At 44.1% G+C, this 24,971-nt stretch overlaps 1 protein-coding gene across 2 annotated transcripts; it reads left to right on the top strand.

The window, feature by feature from the left end:
* Nucleotides 1-89: 89 nt before the first annotated feature.
* On the top strand, nucleotides 90-20,687 carry ALDH8A1 (aldehyde dehydrogenase 8 family member A1). Of its 2 annotated transcripts, none has more exons than XM_007058050.3 (7): nucleotides 90-3,999; nucleotides 11,572-11,719; nucleotides 12,577-12,732; nucleotides 14,459-14,608; nucleotides 17,134-17,390; nucleotides 18,219-18,380; nucleotides 19,944-20,687. In XM_007058050.3, the coding sequence occupies exons 1-7, from the start codon at nucleotides 3,862-3,864 to the stop codon at nucleotides 20,394-20,396; spliced, it is 1,464 nt and encodes a 487-aa protein (XP_007058112.2). In that variant the 5' UTR covers nucleotides 90-3,861; the 3' UTR covers nucleotides 20,397-20,687. The 2 variants fall into 2 exon arrangements, with proteins under 2 accessions (XP_007058112.2, XP_043398889.1); XM_043542954.1 differs by lacking the exon at nucleotides 90-3,999 and adding an exon at nucleotides 6,720-6,779.
* Nucleotides 20,688-24,971: the final 4,284 nt, after the last annotated feature.

The raw sequence follows: 24,971 nt of genomic DNA, 5'->3' as shown, positions 1-24,971 counted from the left end.
CATTACACTGAGTATAATTTTGCAGGACAAAACATTTCTATGTAGACATTATAAAATAAAACTAGAAACTGCATACTTAGCATGTGAGAGTATGTCTTCACTGCAGAGTTAGCCCAGGCTCTTATTTGCGCATTGCACCAACACCCCTCCCATCATCAGAAAAACCCACTGATCTAATTTTAGTGATGCTTTCAACACGAGATTCCTTTCCCACGGTACAGGCTATAGCCTGAATGCTGTTTTCACTTGGGCTGGTAACCTGCTTATTTTGCAGTGAGGATGCATGCTAAACCACTCAAGTGCTGGTAGTCCTTCAGTGCCTTCCCACAATTCCCCCTGTGTGCCCTGAAGGACAGGCAAGTTCTCCCGCTATTCACTGGGACTCAGTGACTCAGCTTGCTGGATATGACCCCAGAAGTCCTAGCAAGTGCAGGACACAGTAACTTGGGTAGCACTTTGCAGTGCGACTGTTCCCATCCATGCTATTCTGATCTGGGTGCCCAGACATGAATGCGATGACCTGGATTAACTCTGTGATGAAGACATACCCTGAGATGTGAAGAACACTGAAAACTGGGCTCATAATTCTATTCAAGTGGTTGCCCAAAAACATTCCCATAGTCATCTACCTATGCTCATCTATCCTTACTCTTCTCATACTGGTGAAAGTTACTTTGACTACAATCAAATGCATAGATCCCAGTTCTGCAAATACTTACACAAGTGCTTAACTTTACACATGTGAATTATCCCATTGACTTCAGTGGGAGTACTTATGTGTGTCAACTTAAGCATGTGCTAAGTATTTGCAGAATTGAGGCCTAAAGATGTGTCTTCACTGCACGTTTAACATGGGTAATTGACACCTCTGTGAGCTTAGGCCAGGTATGAATCACTGTTCTTGCACTCAGCCCGTGTGTCTTGGGAGCTTATCCCATGGTTCTTTGTGGTGAGAAACACTAAGATTGTTTCACAGTCAGTTGCATCAGTTGTGGGAGAAGTTGTCTGTCCTTCAGGGGCAACTGTGAGAAGGGCACAGTAGTGCTATCAGCACTTAAATTATTTTGCCTGCATCCTCAGTGTGAAGTGGGCAGGTTTCGGCCCCAGGTAAACCAAAGCTGGGTTCTAACCAGAGGCCATGTTGATCTCAGGTTATGTGAATTTCTGGGCCTGTTACCCTCAAAACTGAACACTCGTCTTATGAATTATACCATTATACCAGTACCATTAGTTACGGCTTCCAGTAGATTTTTAACAATGCATGTCCTTAAAGTTGCACTTAAACCATTATGGCAGCAGTCCTGAGGCTGACAAGATTCCAGAGCTTTCATACTCCCAGGCACTTGCATTGAGCCACCTCAGTAGACTTACTTAAAACCAAAGTAACACAGTTTCTAGATCTGAAATCCCAGGAGAGCTGAAGTGCTGGGAGTGGAAGAAAAGTATCCCCAAACTGAAAATTTTAGTCTAGTTCCTGACTCTTGTGCATGAGGAACCATATACATCAGAGCCTCTTTTCTTCTTAAAAATGCAAATTGACCTAAGTGTTACACTTGGTTAGTACAAGGGACAGAAATAAATAAATGGTGGAAAAGATGAAGGAAAGACATGCTACAACTTCGAGATCAGTGATTTTTTTAATTTTAAAAGTACAGGTTCCACCACATTATTATTATTATTTCTCAGGCACAGCATGTCCTAGAGTTCTGTATGTTTTGGGTTAGAACAGTGGTTTTCAAACTTTTTGAGCTGAGGACCTCCCCGCCGCTCCCTTTGAGTTACAATTTTTGGTTGCATTCCCCCAACCCAGACAAAAATAGATACAATACCTGCCCCTCCCTCTTTGGGTTTTCAGGGTGGGGGAAGGCAGGTATGATGGTCTCTGGGGGCGGAGCCAGTGCTGGGTGAAGAGGCTGCTGGGAGCAGAAATCGGTGTGGACACGGCGGCCGTTGACACTCACTGGCTTGGGTGGCTCGCTGAGGTGAGTCAGGAGGTGGAGGTGGTGCTCCTTTTCTGAGCCCCACCATGTGGGGCAGTGGGTTGCTGCTCTCCCACAAATGTTCCTCTGTGCCCCCTTCCCCAGTTTGAAAACCTCTGCGTTAGAAGATGATGGTAAAATGTTTCCAGTAGAACTTGAGTCAAATATCTGGAATCTCTGGGTGAATTTCTAGCCTAACTTTAATAGGGCCAAGATTTTACCCCCATCTTTTCCCTGTCTACTATTGAAGATGGACTTGCAAAGCCTAACGTAGTACCTAAAATGTGAGTCATGGCTCTCTGAGGGCAATGTGCAAGTGTTGCTTGTGTGTTGTCTGTTTCCCAGTTCTTAAACGAAAAATAGAATTCAGGAGGATTTCCCAGATCTCTTTAGCTGGTAGCTTTAGGCTCTCCAGATTAATCTCCTTATAGAAGTATCTAACAATACTCTGTCTTAGGGATGTAGTTACAGAAAAATTCTAGGGATGAGCAATACCTCTCACATTGTTTACAAAAGTCTCTTTGCAAAATGTAAAGTCCTTGTTGGATGGCTGCATGGGTATCCCCTATTAGGAATTTCATAAAATGCATGGTATTTTGTGTGATTGGTGCATTACAAAGGTGAAAAAAATTGTTCCTCCTAAAAGTACTTTTATTACATTTAATGTGCTCTTTTTCCTTGTGCCCCAGTCCCCATTTTACCCCGGATCAGTGCTAAGTGGAGAACCCAGAAGTCCTGAGTACTGCATGAACTTTACCAACTAATTCCACTTCATCTTCTCCCCTCCCCCTCCACCCTAAATCCCCATGAACACACCTTTTACTATTACAATACAAATGAACAAGCAAGCTAATCTGAAAATAAATCATATGTATTTGCATTATACAAGTGAGATGGTAGCCACGCAAAGCCTGACTAACTATTGTGCTGTTTGTGTATATGCAACTTGTGGGGAGCTGCAGTCCATCTTTCCAACCAGGGGCTGAGGTGTGGGGGTTTCATTGCATTGTACCACTTGTGCAATGTGCATGGTCCCAACAATGAAGTTCCTGTGGCACCTCCCCATTATGCTATCCTGTAAGGCTTGAGATTCAATGCCCAGTGGGTCCAGCAGAACTGCTGTATGGCTGGTTTTGCCTGCAGCCCTTCCGGTTTCAAAACACACGAAAAGGCCATTGTACGGGCTTTTGACTCCAGTCTGCATGCTGTCTGGGTACTTATCTGACCCTGTTGTTGTAGCACTGTTCATTGAGTTTGAAGTTGGGGTTGCTGAGGAATACATTTTGAATACAGCAATATGATGATGTATATACTTTGATGACAGGGGATTTACTTATTGAAACAATCTGCACAGTTTGAGAAAAGTCTCGGCAGACATTAATATTTATGTCTGCTTCTATTTCTCAGGCAAGTAAAACAAAACTGCTTAAGTAAACAACAGAAGAAACTTCCTGATGGGAAGGTGTTTTATACTGTGGAATTGTTACGCAAGGGACGTTTAGACTGAAAAAGAAGCTAGAAAATGTACTGGAGGGGAGCAATTTGCTTCCCCCCCTCCCCCCCCCCCCGCTGTTTGTCCTTCTCTGTTCTAGTTTGGGGCTCTACATCTTTTTTTGTCCTGCCATCAAGATTTTTGCTGATCCTGCCACCCTTCTTAAACAACACAGAATATTCTTGGTGAACGGTAGGAAAAGCAACCCTTTTCCTGCTCATTTGTTTCTGCTGGCACACAAGGGGTTATTTGTCGGGTTTCTCTCACTCACACTGGAGAGGGAGAGCGAGAAAGAAGGGGTGGAGCTCAGGCTTGTAGTGTAACTAGATATGAGACCAGCAGTATAAACTGACAGCCGAAAGAAATCACAGATGAAGCCAGCTGTTGACAATGGCTGGCCCAAAGACTCTCTTAGTGTTGGAGAACTTCATAAATGGTAAATTTGTCCCTTGTTCCTCCTACGTAGACTCCTATGATCCATCCACGGGAGACGTGTATTGCAGAGTACCAGACAGCGGAAAAGAAGAGGTGAGTACAGCAGTTTCACTAACAAAAGGCAAAATAAAAATGGGAGCATAAATAACATCAGTGCAGCTGTTTGTGGGGTGGAAGGTGGAGAAATCAGGAAGAGGAATGTTCTAGTGATTGATTGTTTATCTTTAAATGAATAAGTTCTTAACTTTACTACAAGGCCAGGTAACATTGCTCCAGGAACAAATCCTTTTTGACACACTGTTCACTATTAAAAGCTATGGATCTGGTCCTCATCTAGTGTCAATCAGTGCAGTTTTCAATTACTTCACTGGAGGTTCGTCAATTACACCAGCAGAGGATGGAGTCCTCCGTCTTGCAGAATGCAAGTTGAAGGCAATGGTCACATCAGCAGTTTGCAGATGATAACACCAGAGTCAGGAAAAAAGGAGCTGTTCATCTCCACTCCATGAACAGCCCTGGAGACACTGTATCCAAATGAGTATCTTCTTCCTTAATATCTTTAATTTCTATTACTCGTTCAAAGGACTTTGCACACCAGGGCTCTTTCCATGAAACAGGATCAAAATCTCTCAGCCTTCCTGAGGTTTGATCTCTGCAGGTGGAGTTTGAGCATTTAGAACAATGATACTGCAGGTGAAAGGGTAACAAATCGTTTTAGTGCAGCTGCATGAATGTGATTTCTGTACACTGCAGTAGCCTGCTCTAATCAATGAGAGCAGAAAAGCAATATTCCTTTTCGGCCCTGCAATTAATCTTTGCTGCATGTTTTTTGCCACATCATTTGCAACAAGACACATATTCTGGAAACTGCCATTTAGTTTATGGCGAAGTACTGCTTATAAGCAACGAAGTTAGAGGTGTGTACAATGTAGTGTGCTGGGTTCAGCGAGGGGACAGATGAACGGAAAGGAGTTATATTACACTCCAAAGGCTTTCAAAATGTTGACTAATAAGTGCTCAATATTGTTTCATTTTCAGAATAAGTGGTCTTATTAAAAGACCTGTTACTGTACATGAATACCTCTTTCACATGTGTATCAATCGTGTTGATCTCATTTTCCTTTTTCAGCAGAAACCTTTAGCACCATAATTTTGGTTGGGTAAATATTTGCAAGGTGCTGATAACTAATAGTTAAAGTGTAACCAGGCTGCCTTTGCTAGAATATGCTTAATGTAAAATCATGTCAGTACAAAACCTCTTTGTGCTTGAAGAATTGTTTCTTTCATGCATAAACGCTACGTGGGTCCCCATTCTGTTTATTCACATAAGTAGATGCACAAATAATTATAACAGTAATAGGGAGATTTGTGAGCATGCCAGAAGGACTGAACAAAAATAGGTTATGGGGCATCATAGCAGGCTAAATTCTAGATATCTAAGTGTAAGGTAATGCATATTTGAAGGAACACTAGCTTCTCATTCAGTTTTCGGAGTCAACTGCAGCATGCGCCTTAGGAACTACACTTAGGCACCAATCAACTTAGTGAAGTTTTCTGCTTAGGCCTGTGGGCTGCTGAACACAAGTGGGGAGGCTCTACAAAGCTGGGAGTTAGGGGAGGATCTAGAGTCCTCCAGTGGAAAATATTGAAATACCAAAAAAAGAACAGGAGTACTTGTGGCACCTTAGAGACTAACAAATGTATTAGAGCATAAGCTTTTGTGGGCTACATCCCACTTCATCGGATGCATAGAATGGAACATATAGTAAGAAGATAAATATAAATATAAATATATATATATATATACACACACACACACACACACACAAACAGAGAGAACATGAAAAGGTAGAAGTAGCCATACCAACTGTTAGAGGCTAATTAATTAAGATGAGCTATAATCAGCAGGAGAAAAAAACTTTTGTAGTGATAATCAAGATGACCCATTTAGACAGTTCACAAGAAGGTGTGAGGATACTTAACATGGGGAAATAGATTCAGTATGTTTAATGACCCAGCCACTCCCAGTCTCTATTCAAATCCAGGTTAATGGTGTCTCGTTTGCATATTAATTCAAGCTCAGCAGTTTCTCATTGGAGTCTGTTTTTGAAGCTTTTCTGTTGCAAAATTGCCACCCTTAAGTCTGTTACTGAGTGACCAGAGAGGTTGAAGTGTTCTCCTACCGGTTTTTGAATGTTATGATTCCTGATGTCAGATTTGTGTCCATTTATTCTTTTGCATAGAGACTGTCCGGTTTGGTCAATGTACATGGCAGAGGGGCATTGCTGGCACATGATGACATATATCACATTGGTAGATGTGCAGGTGAACGAACCCCTGATAGTGTGGCTAATGTGATTAGGTTCTATGATGGTGTCACTTGAATAAATATGTGGACAGAGTTGGCATCGCGCTTTGTTGCAAGGATAGGTTCCTGGGTTAGTGTTTTTGTTGTGTGGTGTGTGGTTGCTGTAGAGTATTTGCTTCAGGTTGGGGGGCTGTCTGTAAGCGAGGACTGGTCTGTCTCCCAAGATCTGTGAGAGTGATGGGTTGTCCTTCAGGATAGGTTGTAGATCCTTGATGATGCATTGGAGAGGTTTTAGTTGGGGGCTGAAGGTGGTGGCTAGTGGTGGTCTGTTGTTTTCTTTTTTGGGCCTGTCCTGTAGTAGGTGACTTCTGGATACTCTTCTGGCTCTGTCAATCTGTTTTTTCACTTCAGCAGGTGGGTATTGTAGTTTTAAGAATGCTTGATGGAGATCTTTTAGGTGTTTGTCTCTGCCTGAGGGATTGGAGCAAATGCGGTTGTACCGTAGAGCTTGGCTGTAGACAATGGATCGTGTGGTGTGTCCTGGATGGAAGCTGGAGGCATGTAGGTAAGTATAGCCGTCAGTAGGTTTCCAGTATTGGGTGGTGGTTATGTGACCATTGCTTATTAGCACAGTAATCTAAAATTCCAGGTGCAGTTGCCTGCATTTTAGGAGAGGTATTAAGACATTTAAAATGAAAATAAGCACCTGCTGTATTAGAATTCAGTACTGGGTCAGTGGCCACGTGAGTAGGGCTATTCACATGCATAAGGGTTTGCAGGATTGGGCTCATATAAACATTCAAACAGCCAACATCAAACTTAACCCTACTAAGTAGGTTAGTCCCCCTCATTCACATACAGGAACACTGGTTCCCATGGACAACGAGGTCTGGCAAAACCCCTTTATCCTAAGGGGTCTTGTCCTCCTACAATTCCTGATGGAGAGAAACAAATTTACTTTACCGTGTGTACTTTGGCTAACATTTTAACATCCAGCTTTTTTTAAATTGTGCTTTCTCTCCGGTTTTTAGTCTGTTATTTCTCCTTTCTTATATGGAGGAGGGCAGGGGAAAGTATGTATGACAATAAACATGGGTTTATAATTACATTTTGATTACACACATTGTCTGTCTTGGCTCATTTGGTTTTCTTTCCCCTTCTCTCTCTGATTCTTTTCCTCAGTCAACTTCAGTCTATTTTCTCTATAACTCTTTGCACCTTCCCTCTCACTGTATTTCTACCTCCGTATCTCCTCTTCCTTTTCCTCCTCTTCCTTTTCGTTTTCTCCTTAGATTAATTCCCTTCCATTTCCTTCTCCCCCATCTCTCCTCCTTGCCCCCACGTTTTTTTTTCTTTCCCTCAGGCTGTCTTCCCCTCTTGGGCTGGGAGAATCCCTCTGTAGTGCTCACACCCCATGCCTATAAAAATCACCAAAATGTTCAGGAAGAGGGGAATCTCTGGATACTACATGGGGCAATTAGTTCTGGATCAGGCAGCTTCTTCCTCTGCTGAGCTACTGCACTGAGGCATACAGCATGGTGTGGAAGTGGCAGTGGAAAGAGGAAAGGGAGAAGCAGCCACAGCAGCAGGATGGCACCTAGTGGTGGAAGGGTGGACGAGCAGGGTATTTTAAAAAAGGAGTCGGGGGTGGGTCAATGTGGTCAAATGAATAGGGAGTCCGGAGCCCCGTGTTCTGTTCCTGGCTTAGCCAGTGACCTGCTGTGTGACCTTGTGCAGGACACTTCACTTCTCTGTGCCCCTATTTCTCCCAGCCTTTGTCTCATCTCTTTAAATGGTAAACTCATCACCTCACCATAATGTGTGAAAAGGAAAGGTATGTTACAGGGGACTTCAACTGGAGTGATGAGTGCTGGATCCAGTCAGCAGCTATGCAAGCAGTATAAAAACACCATTAGAGTTCACAGATGATAATTTCCTAACATAAACTGTATTGCACCTAACCCAAGGCAATTCTATTTTTGACCTCATCATGACAGATAAATATAAATTAATCATAGGTCTGGAAGTTAGTGGTTACCTTAAGACCAGTGATACTGACCTGATTATATTCAGTATGGGCAAAGAGAGGGCAGTCCCAACCTGTGTCTGGCGTGCACATGTCTTTAAAAAGGGCTAATTTCCTAAAGCTGAGGGAAATTGTTTGGGAAGAAAAATATAGACAGGAAAATGTGATTGAAAATTGAGAGCTCTTTAAGAATGGTTTTTTAGATGGCCAAAAGTCATGAATCCCCAATCAAGAAATGAAGCCCATTCTAGTTCAGTGGCAAAGTGAAGGCAGTAATTAGAATTTAAAAATACCCTATAGGAAATGGATAAAAAGAGAAACTGATAGCAGTCGATATAAATTAGAAGCTATGAAATGTAAAAAATAGAAAGGGGAAGCTAAAGACACCAGGGAAAATTCCATGGGTGGCAGAGCTAAGGACAATAGGAATTTTTTTTATATACTAGGGACAAAAGAAATCCTATAAAAGGTATACACTCATTACTGTATGGAGATGGTGAAATTGTTAATGATTCATAAATATAGTATTTTTTGTATTTGGAAAGAAGCAGGATATCATGTACTTATATCCTGAGGATGATGAAGTACTTTCTATTCCATTAGTAACAAAGGAGGATGTTAAAAACATCTGTTAGCGATAAACATTTTTAAATCAGCAGATCTGGATTAATTGCCCCCAAAAGGGCTAAAAGAATTGGCTGAATAGATCTCTGGCCTGCTGATTTTCATTTTTATTATACCTTGGAATACTGGAGAACTTCGTGAAGACTGGAAGAGTACTAATGTGCTAATATTCAAAAAGGGGAAGCAGGATAACCCAGTAACTATAGCCTGATATAAATCCTAGGCAAAATAATGGAAAAGCTGATGTGGGAAACAGTTGATAAAGAATTAAAGGATAGGTATATAATTGATGCCATTTAACATGGTTTTATGGAAAATAGGTCCTGACAAGCAAACCTGATTTCATTCTTTCATGAGATTACAAGTTTGGTTAATAATGGTAAGTGTGTAAATGTAAAAGACTTTTGTAAGGCATTTGATGTAATAGCATTTGACATTCTGCTTAAAAAATTAGCACTATACAATATCAATAAGCAAACATTAAATAGACTACAAACTGGCTAACTAACAGATATCAAAAAGGTAGTCATCAATGGGGAATCGTTCAACCGGGGGTGTTTCGAATGGAGTTCTGCAGGGATCAGTAATAGGCCTGATGAGATTCAAAATTTTCAACAATGATCTGGAAGTAAATATAAAATCACTGCTGATAAAATTTGTGGGTGACACAAAGATTAGCAGAGTCAGGACGGGGCAGTCGTACAGAGCTATCTGGATTGCTGGCGAAGCTGGCCCTATTCCAACAAGATGTTTCAGTACAGCCAAATGAAAGTAATATCTCTAGAGGTAAGGAATGAAGGCCCATGCAATGTGGGGCTCTATCCTGGAAAGCAATGACTCTGAAGAGAATCTCAGAAGCATAGACGACAAGTAACTGAATGTGAGCTTCCAGTGTGATGCTGTGGCAAAAAAAGGGCTTCATAGAGTCCTAGATTCCAAGGTTAGAAGGGACCATTGTGATCATCTCGTCTGCTCTCCTTTACCACACTGAACTTCCCCAAAATAGCTTCTAGAGCAGATCTTTTAGATAAATATCCAAATCTTGATTTAAAAGTTGTCGTTGATGGAGAATCCACCACAACCCTTGGTACATTGTTCCAATGGATAATCACTGTCACTGTTAAAGATTTATGCCTATTTCCAGCCTGAAAACTGGGCTTGTCCCGGATTTGAACACAGGACTGCTTATGTCCTAAGTGAGAATCCTACCTCTAGACCAACAAGCCATCCAAAGCTTGGGTGATCCTTGGATGTATAAGTAGAGAAGTAGCACACAGGCGTAGGGAGGTGATTTCACCTCTATAACTGGCGTTGGTGATACTGATTCAGGAATCCAGTTCTGGTGTCCACATTTTTAAAAGGATGTTGAATAAATGGAGTGGGTATAAAAAAAAAAAAAAAGCCACAAAAAAGGATTTAAGGGCTGGCGAAAATACCTTACAGTGAGACACTGAAGAAGCTCAGTCTGTTTAGCTTATCAAAAAAAAAGATGGTGAGGTGACCAGTTTACAGTGTATAAGTACCTACATGGGAAGAAAATACAAGGTATTAAAGGGCTGTCAATCTAGCGGAGAAAGGTATAACAAGACCAATGGCTGGAAGCTGAAGCCCGATTAATTCAAATTAGAAATAAAAATTTGTGTCTTGACCGTGAAGGTGATTTACTATTGGAACAAACTTCCAACTACATCTCTTGATGTCTTCAGAACAAAACTGGATGCTTTTCTAGAAGACACGCTTTAGCCAAACAGGGCTCAATATGGGGGTAACTGGGTGAAATTTAATAGCTTGTGATACACAGGAGATCAGACTAGATGATGTAATGGTTCTGTTTTACCTTCCTCCTGAGGGTTGGCAGAGGTCAGAGAAGGTAATGCGGGAGGCACTGCCTCAAATGAGGGGCCTGCATCTGCAAAATATACTGCAGTGTTCCTAGAAGGGACTGAGATAGGCCATATATGAGACTGCATCTAGGATGCTGTTTATTGTCCTGGGCACCTCACACTAGTAAGAATGAAAAACCCCAGAGCTTTGGAAGGGAGATAAATTCTCTTGTTTTGGGGCATAAGTGAAGTTCCAAATGATAGGATTAGCATGAAACTCTTCCTTTGGGCAGGTTATTCCATAGCTGTATTGCTTGCACTTTCCTCTGAAGCATCTTATCTTGGCTACTGCTGGAGACAGGAGGGTGGAGTAGATGGTCTACAGGTCTAATCTGATATGGCAACGCCCATGTTCCTAGAGAGACACCAGGAAACTGGAAGGAATTTCTAGAAGTGCCACTGCAATGATTAACCAGATGAGAGGGACTGATCTACAGGAAAGATTTTAAAGAACGAAATATCTTTCATTTGTTTAAATGACTGGGACAAAAGGAAAAGAGAAGTAACTGTCTCAAAAAAACGGAAGGCTGTAACCATCAAGAAGTGATAAAAAAGTATAACTAGAAGAAAGAAGAGAGTTAAATTTTAGGCAGAGTATCAAGAAAAATGCCCTCTTAATAATGTTGGTTAGATTGTGGGTTGTCTCTTGAGAAGATTGAGGGATGGCAACTGGACACACCGCCTGAGACTATAATGTAAGGAAGGAACAGTTTTCTGCAAGGACAAGATGACTCAAAAGATCTTTAGTCTCAATGGCTCTATTGATTTTGTTTTCCCCCCATGAAGCACTCTTGAAGTTTGCCATCTCTGCTTTATTCTTTCAGGTAGAAGCTGCAGTCACAGCTGCCAGAGATGCCTTTCTAGGCTGGTCCTCCAAAAGCCCTCAGGAAAGATCTCAGATAATGAACGAGTTAGCAGACCTGATCGAGCATGACCTGGAGGCATTTGCACAAGCAGAATCAAAAGATCAAGGTAAAGGAAGAATTCATCCATCTCTTTGTCTGTTCCCCAAAGAGGTTATAGAGAAGGAGGCTCTTGTTAAATATCAGGACTGAGTCACAATGGCCAGGTCCTATTCTTGACTCTAATGCAGGCTGTCTGTGTGATCGGATCAGTTTGAGTCAAATTTTTAAAGTTGCCACAAATTTTGTGTGACAAACTAGATGGTCCTTGGGTTTGATTTTCAGAGGTGCTACGTTTCTAATCTTGGACACTCAGTACTAGATGCTGGTTTTGAAAATGTGGGCCTCTTAACTCCTCCATGCCTCTGTTTTCTTCGCTACAAAATATGGATGGCAGTACCTGCGGCACAGAGGGGCTGAGGCTAAATTTAATCACTATTCATAAAGCACTTTGAGGTCCTCAGGCAGAGGATGCTCCCGAAGAGCGAAGCATTACCAGTCCTATGGATGTACTATAAAATCATCTATCTAATCTGTAGTGGTAGTGGTGCCTAGAGGCTCCCAGACAAGAATCCAGGGCCTCATTGTGCCAGGCACAATGTGCGCACAGATGACAAAAACAGCCTCCAAAGAGCTTATCCTCTAAATGGTTGTTTACACTATAATTTGTACTTACGCTATTCACGATGCTTTCCAAGCATCTAATTACTTCACCATTTATCATCACCAACAAAGTTCTTCCCTAGGTAGTGGGTAGGAATCCTAGTTCAGGGCTCTTCATTTGGAAGCTCTTCAGGGCAGATGCTTGTCTTCCTGTGTGTACAGCAGTATGCACACTTATGGCATTATATAAATATGTTAGTTTTTCCCTTGGGATAAAGTGCTTGATAATGACACAATGGCATGCTTGTTACTTTTCTCTTTCAGGAAAAACAATTACATTTGCTAGAACAGTGGACATCCCACGGGCAGCATACAATTTCCGGTTCTTTGCATCTTCTATCCTTCACCATACCACAGAATGCACTCAGATGGACCACATGGACTGTATGCATTACACAGTGAGAACTCCAGTAGGCATTGGTGGGTATTCTCAAAGGACAAATGCTGAAAAGCTTGGCAGGATGTCTACCAAGAGAGGGAAAAAGTAAGAAAAAGGGGGCCTTGAGCTCTGCTGCTTATTTTTTTAACTTCAGGCAGCATTCACAAGCGCAGAGGGAGAAAGGATTATCATAAAGTTAATGTTTACTGCTTCTAGATCCCATGTTAAGCTTGGACACTCCACTGTGAACTCTGGCACCCGCATGCCGCAAAATCAGTGAACAATTACAACATTTATCCTATTACAACATTTATCGCGCTATTCCAACATTTATCCTAAAAAGTTCCCTCTTCCCACAGTAGGACACTTCCCATCTTCAAAATCTTCTCTGTATTTGTATTTATCATATGTCTGGAAGTACGTACATGTGGTATATAGACACATACTGTCTGGATGGGTGGGATTTTCAAAAACACTTAGAATTGACTTAATTCTGCTCTTGTTGATACCAATTGGCAAAGCTCACAATGACTTCAGTGGGAGCAGAGCTATGTCAATGGTGAGCATTTTTTAATGCTTGCATATTTATATCTGTTATTTTTGGAAAGCTAGCTACAAGATTGCACTGTCACGTCAGAGAAAGGCTGAATACATATATTGTTTTAGAGCTATGTGAATAATGGTGCAAATATTTTATATCAGTTTGATTATTTAATACATTGTTTAATGAATTTGACCTGTTTAGTTCTCTTCTCATGAGCAATTGAAAATCTGAGTCTTACTGACCAAAAATGCTCACAGACATCAAATTTTAAATTCGTTACACATGCTTTTGTTGGAACTCTGTTCACTCTCTTTCAATCTAACATAAGAACGTCCATACGGGGTCAGACCAAAGATCCATCTAGTCCAGTATCCTGTCTTCCGACAGTGGCCAATGCCAGGTGCCTCAGAGAGAATGAACAGAACAGGTAATCATCAAGTGATCTATCCCCTGTCGCCCATTCCCAGCATCTGGCAAACAGAGGCTAGGGACACCATCCCTGCCCATCCTGGCTAATAGCCATTGATGGACCTATCTAGCAACAAGGAGTATCACATAACCAATCACAACTAAGCATCACAGCTTGGGTTTCAAATATTTGTGATAAATACACAAAGTAAAAATATTCATGAAGATAGTAATTGAATAAATTTAAATAGCACAGCAATTTGAGGAAGGCAGTCTGTTCATTATTATCCTGGACTAAATTAATCAGGTAAATTATTCATTGTGCCTGATGCACTCAGCTCTAATATTTGACAAGAGCCAGAAGTGGCAATCTATGCGTATTTGTTAAAACAAAACAAAAATTTTCGATTTGCACATCATTGAATTGTGAATTCTGAACACCTGGACCTGACTGTAGAGCATGACAAAGCTCCTACTGCAATATCTCTCTGCTACACTGGGACAAAAGTACAGCAAAAATCTGTTGTTCAGTTGAGGTGGTCAAATATATTTGCACTGGAAATGTTTGGCATAGTTTAGACGGGTTATTCAGAAGGCTTTGGCCATTAGAAATGGCCCTTATTGTAGGATTCACTGTACCATTAAGAATAAGGTACGGGTGTAAAAGCTATAGCGGAATTTCCTTCATTGTCCTGCCATACTGAAGCTTTAGCTTCCATCTGGGTAGGAGGTGCCAAGCCTGGGCATCAAATTCAAATCTCCTGTCCCAATACATTTGGCCTCTTGATTTTGTCCTTTTCTTTTTTCCTTTGTAGCTGGTTTAATAAGTCCTTGGAATTTGCCACTTTACTTGCTGACCTGGAAAATAGCCCCAGCCATTGCATCTGGAAACACTGTCATCGCCAAGCCCAGTGAGATGACATCTGTCACTGCTTGGATGATGTGCAAACTTCTGGGTAAAGCAGGTAATTTGGAAACGCCTTCGGCACAGGGACCCCTACTGTCTGTTGCCTCCTTTGTTGCAGAAGTTGGAAGGTGCACAGTGAATGAGGCTGAGGATTGCAGGAGGCGAAAGGATGGTCACCGGGTTAAGGGAGCTGAATTCTGCCCTGGAGAACTGATTTCTATCCCTGCCTCTCTCCCATACCTTCCCTCCCCCTGCCACCATCTCCTCGTCGCCATGTATTCCCTTCACCTCACCTCTGCATTCCATTAGGCTGTTTCTCCCTCCACAGTACTTGAGTGCCAGCAGGGGGAATGTGGAGAGCATAGGGAAAAGTCTGTCTGTTCTCAATTCCTGTGCCTGGTGCCACATTGGTCCCCAGTAGCTGGGAGCAGCAATTGCAGAGAAAGTACTGCTCATCCCTTCATCCCCAGGTTGAAGCATGCTCAGTACAGATGGAAGCTTCAGAAAATAGAGCTGCCAACCTCTAAGGCTGTGTCTTCATGAAGAAAAACTGGCTACTTTCAGTTAACTAACACAAGGTAAAATTCTAGTGAAGACAAGGCACTTAGTGGTCCTCACACAAATTAGCAGGTCAAGTTAACCCCTAGGTCTACCCCATAGTCTTCAGTTCAACCTGCTAACTTGTGTGAAAGCTGCAAACACTCTTCTCTTCACTGATTTTAGTTCATGTTAGCCAGCTCGAGTTAAGAATACACTTTTTTTTTCCTAGTAAAGATTCGCAGTTAACAAGCCTCCACTGACCATGTGCAGTCTGTGATGTTTCAGTGTCTTATAACTTGTCCCGATGGGTGCAGTTTTTCACAGCACCAGCAAAAGGCCCATTTCTGACATCAAAGGGACTTCTCTGCCAAACGTCAGGTCCCTCTCCTCAAGTATGTAGGCACTAGAACTTCCAGAGAAAATGGTTGCAGGAATATCTTTAACCTGGCAAAACAATGAGTTTTTTCTTAAATTAATTCTCGGAAATGGCTGAACCGTTGAACTGTTTGCTGAAACTTTAAAAGAAAGAACAGGAAAAAAAAGAAAGAAAAGTGTATCAGCCTAAAGCAGACACCCAATATGGAAAATTTCAGACCTAATGGTGAAAGTTTGGCGTAAGTTATATCCAGTGATGAGCTGCCAAAATCTTACCAACAGGTTCCCTCGTCACCCCACGTGGGGGTCGTTGCCCACCCCCACCCTCCGGGACTCCTGCCCCATCTAACCCCCCCACGTTCCTTGATGCCCCCCCCCAGGACTCCTGCCCCATCCACCTCTGTCCCCTGACTGCCCCCAGAACCGGGCAGGAGGATCTCGTGGGCCACTGTAGTGGGTGCCCACCCCAAAGAGCCAGAGGTACCTGCCGGGGGGTGAGGTGGGGAGTCCCTGGGGCAGCTCCCAGGAAGCATCCGGCAGGTCCCTCTGGCTCCTAGGGGCGGGGGAGCGTAGCTGGGGGGGGGAGCAGGGGGAGCAGCTGCTCCCCCACTGATCATATCAAAAGTGACACCTTAGGTGCCGACTCCGTGGGTGCTCCGGGGCTGGAGCACCCACGGGGAAAATTTGGTGGGTGCAGAACACCCACTGGCAGCTCCCCAACCCGCGCCTGGACTCAGATCACCTCACCTCCACTCCGCCTCCTCCACTGAACGCACCGCCCCGCTCTACTTCTCCGCTCCCTCCCCTGGCTTCCCGCGAATCGGCTGTTCGGCGGGAAGCTGGGGAGGGTTGAGAAGCAGGCGGCGGCTTCACACTCAGGCCGAGGGTGGCGGAGGTGAGCTGGGGTGGGGAGTGATTCCCCTGCGCCCCTCCCCCACCCCGGTTACCTGCTGCGGCACGGGAGGCCCTCCTCGCACCCCTCGGCCCCAGCTCACCTCCACGTCCCTGGGCCTGAGTGGGAAGCTGCGGCCTGCCTCTCGGCCTGCCCCAGCTCCCCGCGCGAACAGCTGATTCACGGGAAGCGGGGGGGGGGGGGGGGGGGCGCGTTCAGGGGAGGAGGCGGAGGTGGAGCAGAGGTGAGCTGGGGGTGGGGCGGGAAGCTGCCGATGGGTGCTCTGCACGCTCCAAATTTTCCCCTTGGGTGCTCCAGGGCTGGAGCACCCATGGAGTCAGCACCTAAGGCGCCACTTTTGGCCAGTTAAATTTAGAAGCCCTTTTAGAACCTGTTATCCCTCGTGGAACAACCGGTTCTAAAAGGGCTTCTAAATTCAACAACCGGCTCTAGCGAACTGGTGCGAACCGGCTCCAGCTCACCACTGGTTATATCCCACTGAAAACTGGGTCTTATAATGGGAGGTGTCAGGCAACCTTAACTATTGGCAGGGCTACCAGATCCCCCTGTAGTAATACAAGAACAGAGATTAAAACCCAATAGTTCAATGTTTTATCTAGTTATTTCTCCTATTTTGCTCAACCACTCTTAAAGTCAAGGGCATCCTCGTTAATGTAGCGCTATTAGTAGTTTGCTGGCTTCCGAGGGGAGTGCAAAATTAACCTAGCTACCCCAAAGTAAAGGACATGAGTGTTTTGTGTGTTTGTTCCCATGAGGAATCCCTCCGGGGGTGGTGAACGTTGTGTTTGGAACTGGCCCCAAAGCTGGGGAGGCTATTGTCTCCCATCCTGACGTGCCACTGATCTCCTTCACTGGAAGCACGCTCACAGCCCAGCACATCAGGGAGAGGAGTGCCCCACACTGCAAAAAGCTCTCTCTGGAACTGGGAGGCAAGAACCCTGCAATCATCTTTGAGGATGCTAATCTGGACCAGTGCATCCCTACCACTGTGAGATCCAGCTTTGCAAATCAGGTAAAGGGAGATGCTCCTCTCTTAACCTTGTTACATATTAAGTGTGTAAACAGCAATGTGTGCATGTGCATGCCTTTCTCCTGTCTGACTCTTAAATAGTCAAAGGTATTTTGTTAAGATTCCATATCATTAGCAGGATGTAGGTAGAAACTTATGAAGTTGATGTTTTCTTGATCCTAGCAGCAGAGAAACAATAATAGTAAATAATTTGATCTTATAGGAAATGAGTTACTTATCCCCCTAGAAAGTAGGTAAGTTATTTATCTAGAAGGGAACAACTGAGAGGTCAGGTGGCTTCCCCAGAATCAAATGAGTCTATACAACAGATAGGTATAAACCCCTAGGAGTTCCAGTTATCTGATTCAACTACTAGATGCTCCCATTCTTTGTCAACATCTTCAGCAACGATCAGCAAGCCTATGAAAATTATTTCAGTGGGTACGAAGATAACTTGGCAAGTCAGGAAAAGAAAAAAAGCATTTCCAGGATGTCAGGGTAATGATCATTCAGACATGGAAAGTAATGTTTCTGTGAGAAGTGATGGGGAAGATAAATAACCAAGACTTAATAATAAACTCAACAGTCAAGATGTCTACATCCCTTATTGAGTGACCGTGTGATTTTATTATTGTCCCCGTGTCTTCTTTCTCCCCTCCAGTCTGTTTAGGACTCTCAATTTTGAGTGTCTTTAAATTTAGTTTGTGCTCTTTGTGGGGTAGGGACTATCTTTACGTGTTTTGTGAGGGGCCTAGCACATTTCTGGGCACTCAGAAGTAACAATATTGCAATAATTGACAGTATCTTTGTTTCTCTCCTCATGTTTGATAGGGTGAAATCTGTCTTTGCACCAGCAGGATCTTTGTTCAGAGAAGCATTTATAATGAGTTTTTGAAGAGGTTTGTAGAAGAAGCCAGAAAGTGGAAGGTTGGGAGCCCCTCAGATCCCACAGCCAGTATCGGGGCACTGATAAGTAAAGAGCATTTAGAAAAGGTAACTGCAGAGGAAATCCTGTGTGACCTATAGTCACATTTTAGAGCTCCAGAAAAGATGACTTGTACATGACTGTGGTGAGGACAATGTCATCTTCTGTGTTAGTACCATGCCAGTCACACTGTCATTTCCCCATAAATGATCATTAAAAAGTGTCTGATGATTAAGGTGTCTGCTGTGTATGGGCTAGGTTCACATTAGTGCCCCAGAAAAAATAAAGTCTGTGGACAAATAATTTCAAACTAAGCGATCAAGCTGTTGTTGTGAAAGTACTTAAATGAATCTTACAGTGCCAAATTAGGCAACATTTTCATTGACTTAAGTGTTGGGCCCATAGCGGTGACCTATTTGCTTCATAAAACAAGTTGCATTTAGATTGCAGTATATCCGATTTATAATGCAACTACTGAGGAATGCAAAAGCACACTTTCTCTGGGATACTGAGTGGCTTTGGGGGAATTGGTAATGGTATATACATGGAGACTTGTAGTCCACAAATTCCAGGAATTCCGCTTCGGCCATGAGTGGCTGACAGTGACAGTAGTTACCCTCTGGTGGCTGCTGGTGGTTGATGTGAAATGAGTAATATGGTCTCAGCCAGTGTTCTGGAGATCAGGTGTCCATATCATAAAACCCACTGATGCAAATGGCATGAGCTGGTAACATGCTGACAATCTTGCACAGAAGAGAAGGTTCAAATAGGCAGAGAGACTGATCTCTTCCTTTGGGCCCTAGTGCTGGGCCCTCCAGGTCAGTGATGACACATATTGGTGGATTACCCTACACTGTTGCTGCCTCTGCTGTACTTGTTCTTTGGCTACATGGAGGACTTAAGTCTCAGGGAGTCTCTCTGGGCACCTTTCAGGGCTTCTTTCACACGGAGCATTTAAAAGAAAGGAGTGAAAAAACCCGGTGATTTATCTGTGGAATTCCTAGAGTGGGAGAAAGCACCCAGTAGTTTCAAAGCTGTAGATGTAACAAGATCAATAGCACGACCTGTATGCTCAAGATAGCATATGATAGCAGCAACCACATAAATTGTTGTAATGGTTTATTGACCGTGTTTTCTGTTGTGCTCATCACTGTAGCGTCTGAGTGCCATGACAACATGTAGTGAGCTTCCTTGTATGGTAGGAAAATGTAATCGCTCCCATGTGACACCTGGGGAAACTGAGGCAAAGAGAGGTGTGGTGTGTTGCCCATGGTCATAGATGAAGTCTGACACATAAGGGATAGGAGCCAGGTCTTCTGTGCTTTAATAATATGACTATTGTTTCACCCCTTCCAAATGTATTTAGAGGAAGGAACAAATTAATGTTTTGGCTAGAAGATTAATGAGAGAAAGGGAACAGTTTACTTACAGGGGAAAATGCTCTGACTTCTTTTTACATATATTTGGCTGCAAAACCTAGGGAATGAGACCCTGTCAATGGCAGGGGGAAAATGCCAACATGGATCAGTGGGAAATGCTCCTAGGTTCCCTGTTGATTTATCCGTATTGAAAATGTGAACTTTACAGCATTTTCAGTCTCCCACATTAACTTTTTGCCCTCCCCCACCCAGGTAAAGAATTATGTGAAGAAGGCTCAAGCTGAAGGAGCTAGAATTCTCTGTGGAGAAGGAGTGGATTATTTGGCTCTTCCAACTGGAAATCAGAATGGCTATTTCATGCTGCCTACAGTTATTGCTGAAGTCAAGGATGAATCCTGCTGCATGCAAGAAGAGATCTTTGGTCCCGTGACATGTGTGGTACCGTTTGATACGGAAGAGGAAGTGATTAAAAGAGCCAATGGTGTCAAGTATGGCCTGGCAGCCACGATATGGTCAAGCAATGTGGGGCGTGTTCATCGTGTGGCGAAGAGACTGCAAGCTGGCCTGGTGTGGATCAACTGCTGGCTAGTCAGGGAACTGAACTTGCCATTTGGTGGAATGAAAGCATCAGGGATAGGCAGGGAGGGAGCAAAGGAGTCTTACGAGTTTTTCACTGAGGTCAAAACCATTACAATAAAACACTGAAATTTGTCCATTAAGTATTTTATGGCAAAATAAACAACCGACATTTGTGCTTACAAGCGTCTCTGGGATATGCCAAGACATCATGGCCTGCTTATAGTTAATTTTTATAGAAATCCATTAGTTTATAAATACCAGCTAAAGCTAAAGATGCACAACTGGCAGCAGAGAAAGTAGATTCTGTATCATATCCAAGCCACAAGCCTGATTCGCAGGGCTCAAGGAGATCCTGAGGATTCCAAAGTTAATTCACCATTTCTTTCTCAAGCTGTTCCAATAAAAGGTATTACCTCACACATCTTCTCTCTCTCATATCTTGGGATGGCCGCAACAGCACTGCGAATACATGTCCCCCAAAAAGGCCGATTAGAGACAGGGTGATAAATAATGATGGTTGTGGTCAACAAATCACCTTGAGTGACAAAGACACAAGCAAGTGATGACGTTATGTTCTAATAGGAATAAACATATTTCCTCTCTAAATGGGTAATTCCCATGAACAATATGGTTTGCACTTTGATTGCATCATCAAACTAGTACTAATGAAATTTCACACTAAAATCCCCAAGGCAGTGCTGCTAATCTGTTTAGTTGTGCTAAACTCTAGAGCAGGGGTGGGCAAACTTTTTGTCCCGCTACATCAGGGTTGCGAAACTGTATGGAGGGCCAGGTAGGGAAGGCTGTGCCTCTCCAAACAGCCTGGCTCCTGCCCCTTCCCACTTCCTGCCCCCTGACTGCCCCCCTCAGAACTCCCGACCCATCCAACCCCCCTGCTCCTTGTCCCCTGACCACCCCCTCCAGGGACCCCCCCATCCCTAACCGCCTCCCCCAGGACCCCACCTCCTATCCAACTCCCCTGATCCTGTCCCCCCCCCCCCCGATCCCTATCCACATCCCCGCCCCCTGACAGACCCCCCAGGACTCCCATGCCTATCTAGCTGACCTGTTCCCAGTCCCCTGACCGCCACCCCCCGAACCTCCGCCCCATCCAACTGCCTTGCTCCCTTACCATGCCACTCAGAGCAGCAGGAGATCGCACCCCTACCACCCAGCTGGAGCCTGTCGCGCTGCGCGGCAGGAGTGGCGGGCCTGAGCACTGGCGGCGCGGTGATCTGAGGCTGCGGGGGTGGGGGGACAGCAGAGGAGGGGCTGGGGGCCATAGTTTGCCCACCTCTGCTCTAGACCCAGGATATTCCTGTAAGGCACAAATAAAGCAAACATATTTTCATCATAACTCTTTTTTAAGGTATGTAGCTGTATTGTCGTCCTTCTAAAATGGTTATTTTGATGTTATAACCTTTCATCATGTAGATTGCTCCCACATTCCTAAAAGTAATTTGGCTGGCAGAACTAGTCACAGATATACCCATTGATAAAGGCTGAAAGTGACACCTTTTAGCAGGACTGTTTGAAATATTTGTTACAAAATAAAAAAAACCAACGACTTAAAATTAGCCAATTTTTCATTTTCAGGCTTCTGTCAAAATGGCCCACCTTGCAAAACTTTCCCATTGGTGAAAATGGAGTTGAAGTTGGGCACAATTTCTCTCCTACCCCAAGTAAATGCCAGTGGACATATCAGAGCAGTTTTTTGTGGTGTATTCTTCACGTTTTGAGCTGGATTTTATCACTCGGTTGAAGTTGCATGGTGGTCTTTCAGGTTCCAGGGCCATTTTGACTAATTTTCTCATGAATTAGTCTCCGGACTAATTTTTTTGTGGGGGAAGAAGGAGATATTCCCCCTAGACACATACAGGTGTTGAGTAACCAGAGACTGACCATATGGGGGAGTAGCAAATTATTGCTCCTCTGCCCAGAACAGAGAAAACACAAGGGAAAGGATTCAGGGTTGACTAGGAGAAGGATCTTTTTTCAGGGCCTGTTGGGAAGAGGGATAAGGAGTTGGGGTGGCAGGCCAAGGTGTACCTGGTAGCAGTAACTCAGGTAATGTTTGGAGAACTGTTCAGACTTGAATACTAATTCATAATTTACCTTTTGAGGTTCCCACATGAGTAGTTTGATATTTTTGCCATTGTGTTACAGCTGGATTACTTTGCACACTCTGAAATGTATGGTTTCTAAGGAGGCTTTTACTGCATGCAGCTTGGCTATGCTAATGCTGGGATTTGCATCCTTTTTCTATTAAAATTCAAAGGGTCCAAAGACTGCTCTAAATTGCCCCAGTCCCTGTGTATGCCTCCTTCGGAGATGGAGACACCGGGTATAATCGGTTACTTCATGGTCCCTTTGTATTTCTTTCATGGTGGCACAGGGCCAAAGTTAGCATGGGCCAAAGATCTGGCCCTTCTCAGGTTGAAAAGCCTTTCGTTCCTGTGGGCTGCTTTGTCTGCTGTGTTTGCAGTTTGTGACCATATGGTGGCAGCAAAGTACTTGGTTCATTTGTTTTCCTTTCTGTTGCTGACCTTGCTACAGAAAAATTAACAATTAAAAGGGGTCTGCTGGTAGTATACTGAACTCTTTTGAGGAGCCAAGTACTCCAAGGCTGTGAAACCACTTAATCTGAGAGCAGATGCCCTCAGTAGTGGGGCCTGGCACATCACACAGAAGGCTAGTTTGAAGGATCACCTCAGTCTTGCATGGGTGTAGCTTAGGTGAGCTGCTTTTCCTCCAGGTGTGGATTTTGGCTGAGCATTGAGCAAGCTGGGGAATAATGCTGTTTACGTGTGATGTAAAGGAATTATCTGAGTTTTATCGGTGTGCTGCTTGTCCTTCAGCCCACAATGTCTTACCAGCTCCAGGCACAAATACTGAGTGGAGAAAGGTCGACTGAGCCTTGCAGCAATCTTCAGATGAGGACTGTGTGGGTGGTGCAGCACTTGTCCAAAGTGACCCTCTGGGTTCACTCTGAGAGAGAGAACTTGAGCTAGTTCAGAACTTCTTCATTCACTCCTGCAGCTTCTTGAAGACAGGAGGAAATAGGTAATCAACGGTGTCAAATGCCATGGGCAGGTTAAGGAGGTCCAGCAGGCTGAGTGTATATGATATTTCCCTTGTCTCTGGGCAGGAGGAGATCACACACCAGAACAATGAATACTGTCTTTGGTCCACATTTTCCACAAGCTCTAGCTTTCTTCCTTTTCACTCTGTTTTTTGTTGTTGTTGTTTGTTTTTTTAGTTGCAGATCTGATTAAACAAATGGAGGTCTCCACAGGCAGAGGGCTGGGACAGGGCGCTTTGGTGATAATGTGTGTGTAGCTCAGTGGTCCCCAAACTTTTCACAGTCCCTCTCCCCCGCCCCATAGCCGTGGAGCCGGGGCCAGGAGCAGGGCCGCAGCTCCTGGTAGGGAGTGGGGGGCACAGACAGGGGTAAGGGGGCCAAGGCTGGGGCTGGGGCTGCAGCTGGGGGAGGTCTGGGGCTGCGAACGGAGCCAAGGCAGGGAGCAAAGCCATTGCTGGGGGCTGAGGCTGCGGGGGGAGGGGAGCAGCAACTGGGAATTGTGGTAGAGCGGAGGGCACAGAGTGGGACTGGGTGGTGCTCCCTCCCCGCCCCCCATGGGGGCTGACCTGGCCCCACTGTGGCCCCCCCAATGTTCCTCTGCACCACCCTACGGGGACATTTCCCGTAGTTTGGGGTGCTGTAGCTGTAGTCAGGAAATAGTTTTATTATTCACTTATTCTTTTATTCCTTGCCCTCTTGGATGAGTAGAGTTTCCTATGTGTGTGTTTTGGAATTCAGCAGGGTCCAGGACTTGTTGGATGGACCACGGTGATTGGTTTCTTTTTGCCTTGTGATGAGGAGAATTCTTGTGTCTCTATTGTCCACCTCCAGCCTCAGATGGCAGTTAGCAATATGGGCAGCTGTGTGCGGGTCTGGTGATCACCTATAAAGTGGAGAGTTCAGACAGGGGGCTGGCCTGCTGTAACCAAGTGCTATTTATATGGAGACTGAAGTCTCCCAAGTTACTAAATCGTGTGAACTTCATTTCCACGTCGAACAGATCTCTCACAGTTCCTCTGGGCCGAGTTCAGGGTCTAGAAATTTATAGAAAAGTTCAATGCATGGATTAATCTTGCCTCTGAATTCAGATTATGTGGATGCACTCAAACGATTTTCTTTGGGGTGAGCTTTTCCTTTGTTTGAGCCTGCCAGAGAATAGAATGGCTACTCTGTCTCCAGATTTTCCTCCCTGGGTTGAGCTGTGGTTAATAAAATATCCTAACACCAGGCCTGAAGCATCATTCTGCCAGGTTTCTGGTATGCTGTCAGGGTTGGGTAACTTTGAGTTTTCCAACCCTGTGGGGAAGTTTTATTACAAGCTGCCCTGACTGGCAAGAGAAATCATGTGAATGTTATGAGGATTTGTTTAATTACTTTTATGTAAGCCCTGAAGAGTTTGTCCATCTGTTCATCCTTACAGATGGCATAAGTATAGTTCTATGTAACACCCAGAGATTATCTTACTGGGGTGAGATGATTCCTACACATAGATGTGGAGCTGTGTATGCACCATACTGTACAATGGTTAATTAGGGCTTTTTTGTTCTTCATCAGGGCCTTTCTTAACATGTTTAGATCTGTAGCCACTTGAACGTGCTGTGTTAGTGGTCATATGGTGC

The sequence above is a fragment of the Chelonia mydas genome, chromosome 3, assembly GCF_015237465.2.
Source record: "Chelonia mydas isolate rCheMyd1 chromosome 3, rCheMyd1.pri.v2, whole genome shotgun sequence".
Classification (NCBI taxonomy): domain Eukaryota; kingdom Metazoa; phylum Chordata; order Testudines; family Cheloniidae; genus Chelonia; species Chelonia mydas.
This window is presented reverse-complemented; position numbering and strand designations above follow the sequence as displayed.